This window comes from Mustela nigripes, chromosome X (assembly GCF_022355385.1).
Source record: "Mustela nigripes isolate SB6536 chromosome X, MUSNIG.SB6536, whole genome shotgun sequence".
Taxonomy (NCBI): domain Eukaryota; kingdom Metazoa; phylum Chordata; class Mammalia; order Carnivora; family Mustelidae; genus Mustela; species Mustela nigripes.
In genome coordinates this window covers 638,196-651,111 of record NC_081575.1, presented here as the reverse complement: position 1 = coordinate 651,111, position 12,916 = coordinate 638,196, and the positions used below count along the sequence as shown (strand labels likewise).

General features: G+C 40.2%; 1 protein-coding gene across 1 annotated transcript in view; it reads left to right on the top strand.

The window, feature by feature from the left end:
- BRCC3 (BRCA1/BRCA2-containing complex subunit 3) overlaps positions 1-12,916 on the top strand; it is a 61,166-nt gene that overhangs the window by 7,809 nt on the left and 40,441 nt on the right. Inside the window, exons 5-7 of the mRNA XM_059385482.1 lie at positions 3,183-3,270; positions 10,480-10,568; positions 12,286-12,341. Of these exons, the coding sequence (XP_059241465.1) occupies positions 3,183-3,270; positions 10,480-10,568; positions 12,286-12,341 (233 nt within the window). The remainder of the gene's footprint in view (positions 1-3,182; positions 3,271-10,479; positions 10,569-12,285; positions 12,342-12,916) is intronic.

The following is a 12,916-nucleotide window of genomic DNA, read 5'->3' as shown; positions in this document are numbered from 1 at the left end:
ACCTGACAGGTCCAGTTGTTTGATTAATCAGATTTTCTTCCCATTTTTCCTTTTGAGTGGCTTTTATTAGAAAAATTAGAAATTTCTAACGTTCCTGCTCTTAAATGCGGGAAGATCCCAAGGTCAAACCTGTGGCAATGAACTTTATGGGGGAGTTCCCTCCTCCTTCCTTTCATTCCCCCACTGCCCCTCTCCAGCTCCCTCTGTCCCCCTCCCAAGTTTTCCTAATATGATTTCATTTCTAGGCCTTAGATGATCTTGGTCTCCATACTTTGAAGAGATTTCCTTTTGAGGCTGCCTCTCAAAAAATGCATTGCTGAAAACCGAATGCAATATTCCCTGTTAAATATAACCAAAAAAGTATCAAATGCGACATTTGCATAACTAACCCTATGATCGGGACTCCATACCTCAGCTATAGCAAGTTAAAGTTGCATCAGTGGCTTTTAGTAATTCAGTGTTTTTTATTATTAAGTTTATCTTGTCAATTAAAAGTAACTTTTAAAAATAGGCAGTTTACATGCTCAGTACAAACTTTAAAAGGTACAAAAACATGTACAAAGTAAGTGTTTCTCTCCGACCTCAATGCCTCAGTTCTCTCATGGTCTGTCCCTGGACATAACTAGGGTTCTCAGGTTTTCATGTATCCCCTACCGTTGAATTCTGAGCATATGGAAATGTACACGAATATTTAAAAAAACTAATTAAAAAAAACTAATATATAACAGCTCATGACTTTGCTTAACAGTGTGTATCCAGACAGTTGTTCACATTGTACTTGGAGGTGCAGAATATAACCCTGGACGACTGCTTTGTCCTTGTGCAGGTGTTTAGGTTGGCAGGAGCCCTTTCCTGTGCTGCCGTGTAACCTTACACCTTACCCGCAGTTCACAAATGTGCACTTGGATCTGTACGGTCTGGTCTGAGAGCTGGAGCTGCTGGAGCAAAGGTTGTGTGTGCTTGTAGCTGTAGCTGCTTAGCCAGCTTTTTCTCTGGCGGTATTCAGGGGTGCCTGGTGCCCTGCGCCTTCGTAAACACTGTGGGTTATCACAAGTTTCTGTTTCTGTGCTCCCAGGCCAGGGTATGTCAAAGGTATCGATTTTTGCCAATCTGAGTGGCAAAAAACTTTATCTTATTTCTTGTCATTTTAGTTAGTATTTTTCTGATTATGACTAAATGCGGTCAGCTTTTAATTTTTAAGAATCATTTATATTTTTCAGAATTTTTAAGAATCATTTATTTTTTTCAGAATTATCATTTCTTTGCCCATCTTTCTGTTGCTTTGGAAATCTTTTCCTTAATAATTTGTAGGCACTCTGTGTTAAGTGTTAAGGAAATTAGCCCTTTGTGATAAGGATAATGATTCTACTCAGATTATTCGTGGTGTGTATGTATTTCTCCAATCAAATTAGTTTCACATTTTTTATATAATCACATGTATCAGTGTCTTATAGCGTGTACCTTTTGCATCTTTTACTCAAACTCTATTTTGACAGAATTATAGATTCCTGGGAAGTTACAAAAATAGTATAGCAGGGTTCTTGTACCCTTGACCCAGTTTCTCCCAATTGCTACATCTTAAATAATTGACAGTACAATATGGAAACCAGAAAACTGACATTGATACAATGTGTGTCATTCCATTGCCATTTTGTCACATGTGTTAATATATGTAACCAACACAGTAGTCAGGATGGCAGAATTGTTCCATCACCATGAAGATCTATGTAGATCTGTGTAGATCTATGAAGATGGCCCCTGTAGAAATCACACCCACTCCCTCAACCCCTGCTCCAGCCCCTGGCAGCCTCTAATCTGTTCTCCATCTCCCAGAAAATAATTGTATTATTGTTATTATTGTGATTACATATTACAACTTCAAAATGAAACTAGTCCAGTCCTATAATGGGGGATGGCTGGAAACACTGTTGAGTGTTACTGCACTTGGAAGTTACAATGACTATTTCTTAAGCGTTTCAGAAAGGTCTTGTGCGGGTTACTGCTGCTCAAAGTGGAATTTCCCCAGCCTGCAAGCTGAAGGAGTGGGTTTAGAGAGGTTAAGTAACCTCTTTTGGCATTCAAAAAAGTTATTTAAAAGCTTATCTAAATCTTTGGAATTTAGGATTTGCTATATAGAAAGGATTATTGCAGGTTTTTTTTTTTTTCAATCATTGCGTTTTAATGTAAGTAATTTGCAGGGAAACAAACCAGCGTCTCACAAGGGCAGCAGAAGGGGCAGCTTCTTATCTCAACTCAGAGCCTCAGGTAGAGTTATGGGAACTTTTTGTTTCCGGATCAAAAGAAGAAAATACTCTTTGGTGGTGTACTTCTAGACACATGGGGAGACCAAGGTGGGTCCCTGGTCATTTGGTGTCTGAAACCATCCCAGTGGCCATCGTTGACACTGGCGGGCTGCCAGAGAGAAACCAAATGAATTTTTTAAATCTTGTATTTCTTTTTCAAAACTGTGACTAGGATGGAGCTAGACAGAGGATAGAAGATATTAACTCAAGTTAACAATGTAAGTGAGTTCCAAAAATTTAGATAAGCTTCTTTTCCGATAGCGCAGTGATGAGCATTTACCTGATCAAATGTTGGCTAATTGGATTAAGAGGATATAACTATATACCTTAATGGAAGCCAGATGGATTCTATTTTTTTTTTATTTTAACTGATTAATTAATTTTTAAAGTAATGTCTACACTCAACCTGAGGCTCAAACTCCCAACCCTGAGATCAAGAGCTGCATGCTGTGGCGCCTGGGGGGCTCAGGGAAGCGGCTGCCATTGGCTCAGGTCATGATCCCACGGTCCTGGGATCGAGCCCCGCATCGGGCTCCCTGCTCAGCAGGGAGCCTGCTTCTCCCTGTCCCTTTGCCTGTCCCTCTGTCTACTTGTGATCTCTGTCTCTCTGTCCAATAAATAAAATCTAAAAAAAAAAAAAAAAGAGTTGCATGCTCTACCAACTGAGGCAGCCAGTGCCCTAAGTTGATCCTAGTTATAAAAAGAAACACCTTTGGCTTTAAATGGGAGGTCTGGGAAAGTCTGGGTATTGACCTTATTTCATTCTTTGGTTGAGTTAAGTTGTAATAGGTTTATTTAAAACCTCAGGATGCTTTCTGAGCCCTCATTAGCATCACAGATTTTCCCCCCCGCAAGTTGGAAATCCCTTGACAGACACACAGGTTGGCTGAACTAACAGGTCGTCCCATGAGAGTTGTGGGCTGGTACCATTCCCACCCTCACATCACTGTTTGGCCTTCACATGTTGGTAAGTATTATAGCCTTGTATTGTTTGTTATTTTTATTTATTTATTTTTAAAGATTTCATTATTTTATTTGAGAAAGAACAAGCGGTGGGGAGGGGCCAAGGGAGAGGGAGAAGCAGCGAGAGGGGAGGCTCCTGGGGGGCTCGATCCCAGGCCTCTGAGATCATGACCTGAGCTGAAGACAAACACTCAACCGACTGAGCCACCCAGGTGCCCCATGTTTGTTGTTCTTAGAAATCAGTATCGTCTTTGTCTGTTACATGAATGATGGTTATTTTAAATCATACTTTAATTATCCTTAAACAGGTGCCCTTGTTTTTATTTTGCTATGTTTTAAAAGTAATGATTTATTTCATACTATTTTTAATAGAGGTATAATTTCTGCTTCCCATTTTCAATGTCTTCCAGACAGACACCATTACTAACTAGAGCCTGACAGTTGGCTGACATAAAAAAACATTAAATTGTCACTGAACCTTGGTGACTGCTGAATACCACCATCTAGTACACTCCCATTTGGAAGACTCTAAGGGGTGAGGGGTGAGATTTACAAAACTGAGGTTTCACACATATTCCTTCTGAGCTGTTGAGGCTCTAACCTAACCTCCTCACCCCACTAATCCGTACAGCGTAACAAAATGGTTTTCTCTCTTTTTATCTTTACCACTTTTCTGAGTGCTGGTCATTTTGTTGTTTCTGCCTGACTTCGTGAGAGAAGTAGAGGAACTTCGCTTAGGGAGAGTGAGCTAACATTGTTTGGCATATAACCGTTTGCTAATGGTTCGTGAATGTTTTCTCCTCCAGTCCTCAAAGCAGCCGTGAGTTAGAGATACTCCCCGCAGTGTACTGATGGGTAACCTGAGGCTTACATGGGTTAAGTTCACTTTTCACTGTGGTGTTCTTTTTCCAGTCTAGGGGCTTGAGATAATTGTAAATTCTGCATTCACCTGCACCACGGCGCCAGTGCCAGAAAGGCAGTAGCAGCGCAGTGTGGGACTAGAATGGCAGATGAGTGGTCCTCTGGGTTGAGCGTGGTGGGTGGGGAGGGAGGCCTCCCAGAGTCACGTGGGAGAGCTGCTGCGAGATGCGCCTGTCTTAAATGCATCTTTCCCACCTGGGCCTGCTATAGTAGTCTCTGGGGTAGGTCCTAGGTGGGTATGTTCTTTTCATAATATACTCCTCAAAGAATTCTGGTGTGTAGTCCCAGTTAAATACTGGTACAGAGTAAGGGAGCGAATAGACTTGCTCGATTTCTTGCTGACAGAAATTTACCTGACCTGTGGCTAACATTAAGAGTGACATGCCGGAGCACCTGGGTGGTTCAGTGGGGTAAGCCGCTGCCTTCGGCTCGGGTCATGATCTCAGGGTCCTGGGATCGAGTCCCTCGTCGGGCTCTCTGCTCAGCGGGGAGCCTGCTTCTCTCTCTCTCTCTCTCTCTCTCTCTGCCTGCCCCTCTGCCTACTTGTGATCTCTCTCTGTCAAATAAATAAATAAAATCTTTAAATAAAATCTTTAAAAAAAAAAGAGTGACATGCCTAGGATATCTTGTGTCAACAAAAAATATATCATCAAGAGAGTTTTTTCAATTGGAAAACAAAAAAGATTGAAGTGGAGCTTGCAGTAACAATAGAGGTGTTCTTAAACCTATGTTTCAAGCTTAAAGTTGATAAATAATACACAGAATTCCTGAATCTCTTGCCCCAGATTCACCACATTTTCTTCTGTTCTATGTTTGTGTGTGTGAGTATGTTTTATCTGAAGTATTCGAAAATAAGTCACAGCCAGTATTCACCTTAACTCCTGAATAATGTTTGGTATGAATTTCCTAAATGCAAGGATATTCTCTTACATAATTACAGTATATTTATGAAAATTGAGAAATTAATATTAAAATATTATTATTTAAGTTACTGACCTTATTTAAATTCTTCAGTTCACTAATGTCCTAATAAGTGTTGTTTTTATAGCTGTGAATATATTCCTGTAAAACCTTAATATCACTGAATAAATTCAGTGTTTGGTTTTATCTAACTTTTACTAAAAAATAATAGCAATTTTTTCCTGCCACCATTAACACTAAAATCAGATTTGCCTCAAATTTCTCCCATAATAGTAGCATAGCCAGAGAGAAGTAAGTACCAAGCACCAATGAAAGGAAGGTTGGAGTGTATTTATTCCTGAACAATATCGTCGCTATGGTAATGAGTACAATGGAGAATTTTCTTGCAAAAAAGAAACTCTTAAGAACTTGGGGAAAAAAAGCTTTATCAGTCTCTGGATGTTTTCTTCAGCTGTAAATAATGCGATGATTAAGAAGCCAAAGGAAAATAATTTAACACAAAATAAATTTGGAGACTAGAGCATTGAGATCTTACACTGAAAAAAATAGTAACACCTAACTGGGTAAGGAAAGGGAATAAAGAACAAAATGGAAAGCTCAGAGTTCTTACAGCATGGGGGCTGGGAATGGCAGCTTTACGTTCTGTCAGGGAACAGGTGTGCTAGAATGTCTTTTCAGTCCCTTACAGGTTGGGAAGATCTTTTAATTCTCTGTGCCACGGTTTCCTCACTGACAGAAAATCAGAATATGTGAAATCCTGTATAAGATGTTCTGTCCCATGCTTATTAGCACAGTAGCAAAGCATTTATCTGTACAACTCGATGTGGAGAGAGCATGACTGGATATCTAAAGTTGAAGGGCATGGGGCACCTGGGCGGCTCAGTGCATTAAGCCACTGCCCTCGGCTCGGATCATTATCCCAGGGTCCTGGGATCAAGCCCCGCATCGGGCTCCTTGCTCGGCAGGGAGCCTGCTTCTCCCTCTGCCTCTGCCTGCCGCTCTGCCTGCTTGTGCTTGCTCGCTCTCTAACAAATAAAATCTTTTTTTTTTTAAGATTTTATTTATTTATTTGACAGAGAGAGATCACAAGTAGGCAGAGAGGCAGGCAGAGAGAGAGAGGAGGAAGCAGGCTCCCCGCTGAGCAGAGAGCCCGATGGGGGACTCGATCCCAGGACCCTGAGATCATGACCTGAGCCGAAGGCAGCGGCTTAACCCACTGAGCCACCCAGGCGCCCCTCTAACAAATAAAATCTTAAAAAAAAAAAAAAAAAGTTGAAGGGCAGACAACACTGGAAGATCTCCAAACTGTAGATAAAACTAAAGAAAAAATCCTCTCCCAACTGAACTGCTCTTCACAATGGCTAGATTGGTTAGCAAGTAGCTACACGATTCCTCACATTGGACTTCCAGAGCCTGAGGAATCGTGTAGCTACAAAGATATGTAGCTCATCTCAAAATGGCTGTTGAAGAGTCGAGTCAAACTGGTGCCCTGTGTTAGCAAGTCTTGGGAAAAAACATGAGTGATGATTTAAAGTGTGTACAGGAATTATGTTTAATGGGAATGACAAGTGGGGTGCCTGGGTGGCTCAGTGGGTTAAGCCGCTGCCTTTGGCTCAGGTCATGATCTCAGGGTCCTGGGATCGAGCCTCCCATCGGGCTCTCTGCTCGGCCGGGAGCCTGCTTCCTTCTCTCTCTCTCTGCCTGCCTCTCTGCCTGCTTGTGATCTCTGTCTGTCAAATAAGTAAATAATAAAATCTTTAAAAAAAAATAGGAATGACAAGTGAGAAGGAGTTAAAAGTGATTAGTCAACAAATTTATAATGGATGCAACAATGTAGTCACAGTTTCTGCTGGTTTGGACCTTGTGATTTTATGAGGAAGAAAAACAGTTAAAATACTAAAGGGGAAATAAAGAGTAACTACAATAAGGAATACATAAAGAGCATTTGCACCAGCAAATTAAAGCAGCAAATGTAAAATAAAAGCCTTAGGACTAAGAAATGAAACAAGAAGAAAATGTCATTAAAGATAAGCTTTACAGAGAGGGAGACAACCATAAGAAACTTAATCTCAGGAGACAAACTGAGGTTGGTTGGGGCGGGGGAGGGCCAGGGCGGCTGGGTGATGGACATTGGGGAGGGCACGTGCTATGTGAGTGCTGTGGAGTGTGTAAGCCTGATGATTCACAGGCCTGAGTCCCTGAGGCAAATAATACATTATGTGTTAATTAATTGAATTTAAATTTTTTTTAAAGAATTAAGGACAGCTTTAAACTTAGACTTTAAATTTAGAAAAAAAAAATAAAGATAAGCTTTAAACCTAAAAGAGTAACAGGCTAGGTTAGCTCTATAGAGAAAAGAAAAGTCACAGTTACATCATTAGTGAGAGAACATTCTGTAATGAAAGGCACAAACTCCAAAATGTTAAATTATGTCCCCCCCGCCATAGCAATAAGATGTGCAAAGGACAAAGTTTTATATGTAGGAAAGAAAGTGGAAACTAGTTTGGAGCAGAACTTGATAACCCACTTCCAGGATCTTACTCCTTCAAGAGTATAATGTGAGTCTTTTGGCTTTGGATTGGGTTTTGCCGTGAAGGAGCAGGGATATAAAGTATGTGAACAAAGGATGGTGTGGGTCAAACAGACCTGCTAATGCTTTGGAACTTGATTATGAAAGGATTTCTGACTTACAGAAAAATTACAAAAACAGCAGAAAGAACCACATTCAATAATTGTTAACCTTTTGCCACATTTGCTTTATCATTTTCTCTATAGACACAATTTGAGAGTAAGTTGTAGACATGATGCTCCTTTATCCCTAAATACTAAATTGTATATTTCTCAAGAACAAGGATATTTATTTCCATAACCACCGTGCAATTACCAGCATCAGGAAAGTTGACATTGATAGCATCCTTTTATGTGATCTACAGAACTTACTCATATTTGGCCAGTTCTCCCAATTCTGTCCTTTGTAGCAGTTTTTCCTTTCCAGTCCAGAGCCCGTTCTCAGATCATGCATGGCATCTAGTATCATGCATGTCCTTTTAGTTTCGACATGGACCAGTTCCTTAGCTTTTTTGTCATTCCCAAACCTCTGAACTCACTTCTTCTTTCACATTGAGCAGATAATACTGCTTCCTACTTTATTTATTTATTTTAGAGATTTTCCTTATTTATTTGACAGACATTACTTTTTCATTAGAAAGGAATTTTCTCCATTTCTCTTTACTCACCTACTTCTCACTGGGCTCACCTTCTCCTTGTCCGTCCTCTTAGCTAATAGACATCCTGCCATTCTGGCCTCCCATGACTTGAAGAACCTTACACTCTTCATTGTGCTTCTTTCTCCAACACTGCTTTATCCCTGGATAAACTGGATTTTCCCTATCATTTATTTGTTCCTTCAAGAAATAAATTTGAGTGTCTCTGTGTGTCCAGCCCTCCAGGTGCTGGGAATAAAGCAGTGAAGGAGAAAAACAAGGCCTCTGCCTTCATGGAGCTTTACCTCATGTTTAAGAAAAGGCACAACAAAAAAAAATACTTGCCAATCCCAATTCTCCTTCAGGTCAAAGACATTTCTCACTTTTCATTTGCACTCTTCACCCTGCTCTAGTCTGCCTCCCAGTCCACTGAAAGTAATCAGTGACATCCATTGAAAATCTAGTAAACATTAGGGGCACCTGGGGGGCTCAGTCAGTGGAACATCTGACTCATGGTTTTGGCTCAGGTCTTGATGTCAGGGTCCTGGGATCGAGCCCCGTGAAAGCTCCATGCTCAGTGTGGAGTCCGCTTGAGATCAACTCTCTCCCTCTCTCTCTACCCCTCCCTCACTCACATGTGTGCTCTCCCTCCAAAAAACAAAAACAAAAACCAGAGAGAAAAATCTAGTAAACATTTTTATGTCTCTGTCTTCTGTAGCATTTGATACTACAATGATTCTACTCCTTAAAAACACTTCTCAGTTAATGAGGAGTGCTTGGCTCTTAAGGATAGAAACTGAGCTGAGACTGAGAGTTGAAACACCTTGTCTGAAACCAGAGATGGCTCGTAATGGGTGGAAGCAGCATTTGAACTATTTGTATCAATAAGGGTTGGTAGGAATGCTGTTTATGAACATAGGAAATGGAGGAGGAAGTGTGGGTGGAGGAAAAGGTAGTTGAAGTCATGTCATACCCACACCGCTAACTTACCAAAATGTTATCTATACGTAGTTTGCAAAAGAGAAAGGAAAGGGATTTAGATGGTGTAGGTTATTTCATAAATCTCACGAGACTTTATTGTCCTTGTAAGTGTGTATGAAAAGGAGAAATATGCCTGTAGCTATACTCCTCGTTTTAAGATCTGCTCAGTTCTTCCGGACTGAGGTAATTGGCACTGCAACAAACAGTGATGTATTAGGTATTCTACCACCAGCGTTGGATTGGATCAATCTCCCGTGACAGATACAGGTTGCACTTTGTTTAAGCTTCCAACCAATCACTGTAACAAATTACATTTTCCCAAACAAGCATTCTGTTCTAAAAGTTACTAGTCAGTTCACTTAGGAAGACAAGGGGGAGAAGTCCCAGTGTTTAAGAATGTATTATTGCCAGGGGCGCCTGGGTGGCTCAGGTCATGATCTCAGGGTCCTGGGATCGAGTCCCGCATTGGGCTCTCTGCTCAGCAGGGGGCCTGCTTCCCCCTCTCTCTCTGCCTGCCTCTCTGCCTACTTGTGATCTCTCTCTGTCAAATAAATAAATAAAATCTTTTTAAAAAGGGAACATATTGCCAAAGTAACTGGGCATAAGTCCACACCCTTCAGCATTTTGTTGTAATACTTGATCTTTTATATTCTTCATAAACAATGAACAATGAGGTCTGAAGACCTCAAATTTTAAAATTTAGTCTCTATTTAGTTTGGGGTACTCTTTTAACTGAGATTTTGTTTCTGCTCCCTGGAATGTTGGTTTTAATTCTGTTGCAGTCTCTATGAGAATTTACTCCATAATACTTCTACATTTCCATTCTTCATTGTCAAGTGTCATGTATGCATTTCCCTAAAAACATCCATCAAAAGGCTTATTTGAGGAAGCTTTTTGTCTACTTTCAGGGCCTTCATTTCTCTTTGAATCTCATGGAAGGAATTATCAAGTTTTGGGGGGCCAGCTGAGGAGTTATTAATCTAGCTTTTCTTATTTAATTGCACACTTACTTCCCTTACCCAGTAAAATGTTTACACTTTGGAAGGTATATTGTCCTTAGGATATATCTCTGTTCTGCCCATAGAGTCTGACTCCTGGGAGGACTATATGCTGCTATTATCTTTAAATCTTTGTGTTTGCAAGATATAGTTTATCGACAGCAGATTTTAATTTTTGTTTATTTGCAGATGTTCGCACACAAGCCATGTACCAGATGATGGATCAAGGCTTTGTAGGACTTATTTTTTCCTGTTTCATAGAAGATAAAAACACAAAGGTATTTGTGTGTGTGTGTGCGTGTGTGTGTGGGTGTGCATGTGTGTGTAAGCACACACACACAGAATAGAGAAAAATCTTTTTGCAATTTTAATAGGGTGGCCAGGGAAGGTTTCAATGAGAAGGGTCATTGAGTCAGGACCTGAAGAAAGTGAGGGAGCAAGTCTTGTGGATTTCTTGGGGCAAGAGCATTCCAGGCAGACGAAATAGCCAGTGCAAAGACCCTAAGGTGAGTGTGGCATGTTCAGAGGACATCAAGGAAGTCAGTGTGGCTACAACAGAATGAGGAATACCATGACCATATGTCCCAGTTTGCCTCTAGCAGTCCCAGTTTTATCCCATTATCCCAGTCTCCTTTTGATTAGGGTTAGGGTTACTTCTTGAAAGTATCCTGGTTTGGACAATAACTCATTTGGTCGTTCTACAATGAGGTCTGAAAGGTAACCAGGGGCCAGATCTCATGAGGCCTTTGATTTGACTGACTTGGGAAGCCACTGGAGGGTGAATTTACGTTTTAAGGGGATCTCTCTGGCTACTGTGTTGATAGTAAACTGGACAGGGGATGGGGGTGGGTACACGGGGAAGGAGGGAGTATGGAATCCATGGCATCTGTGAAAACAGTTAGGGAGATACTGGAGTAATCTAGGCAAGAGTTGATGGAGATTTGACCATGGTGGCCGATTCTGTATATATTTTGATGGTAATAATAATTATATAATTATAATATAATAATAATGGCCACAAGTGCTGCCATTTATCAATCTGTTGTATGGTGTTTGACATAAGCATGCTCTAACCCTGACCATGGGTCTATGAGGATGAGGATTATTATTATTATTTTAGAGAGAAAGAGAGCATGCATGGGGGGGGGGTGGCAGAGGGAGAGGGAGAGAGAATCTCAAGCAGACTCCGTGCTGAGCAGAGAGCCTGTTGTGGGACTTAATCTTACCACCCCGCGATCGTGACCCGAGCTGAAGTCAAGAGTTGGATGCTTAACTGGCTGAGCCCCCCAGGCGCCCTGAGGATTATTATCATCTGCATTTGATGGATGAGAAGCTCAGAGAAGTTGAACAGCTCAGTCAATGGCTAGTCTTAGCAATTTTCTATGTAGAGGGTTTCTGTTTGAATTCTTTATGTCAAGAGGTTTGACTATGTGTCAGTTCAAACAAAAAGAAAATTACCATTTAACATTGTAGGAATGAATTGTGCCAAAACTATCTCAAGTATGCTCTGTCCTTTAGTATCATAGTTATATGGTGAGAAGTTATGTTAATAATGAATATTGTTCATAAAGCCACTTTTTTCCAGAAACAGTAATCTTGAAGTTTCTACTTTGTCTGAAGTGATTTTGGCTTTGTCATTATAAATTTATTTATTGTCATTATAAATATTTGGATAGGTTTGTCAGCTTCCAACAAAACTGTTCAAATGCTCTGGTTCTTGGTTTCTTGGTCCTCATGTTTATAAGAAATTCTCTGCTGTCACATGAACAGATGTTTCATTTAAGGCCATTTCATGTTGACTGAGCTGAGTACATGATCCTTATGGAAATCGGAATCCCTTTTAACCTTCCACTTCTAGAAGGTCTTCGGACACCACCCATATAAGGATATGAGTATTAGGTTTGAATCTACTAAAGTAATCCTTCTCTGTGTGATCTTTCTTTCTGTCTTTCTTTCTTTCTCTTTCTCTTTCTTTTTCCTTTTTTTTTCTTTTAGACTGGCCGAGTACTCTACACTTGCTTTCAATCTATACAGGCCCAGAAGAGCTCAGAGTAAGTATGACAGAGATGTATGCATGCATGTGTGTGTTGGTGGGCTAATTTTCATCCCAGGGAATTGACTGTACAGACCCAATTAAATAAATTATACATCTAAATAATGGAATAATATGCAGCCATTAAAAATATAAGGACATTCAGTAGTAATACAGAAATATCTGCAAGAAACATCATTAAATAAAAAAGGCAAGGTATGAGAATAGTATGTATAGTATGGATAGCATGCAACCATTTGGGTAAGGATATAGAAGAGAAATGTACACATCAACCCTAACCCTAACTTGCTAGTAAATACACAAAATATGTGGAAGGAAACACATCAGTCACCTCAGTAGAGACAAAGTGATGTTTGTGTTTATATCTCAAAATAATATACTTTTCATATTCTTTCTTGATTTACTAATTTTGGATATTATCTATTCTTTTTTTTTTTTAATTTTTTATTTTTTATAAACATATATTTTTATCCCCAGGGGTACAGGTCTGTGAATCACCAGGTTTACACACTTCACAGCACTCACCAAATCACATACCCTCCCCAATGTCCATAATCCCACCCCCTTCTCCCA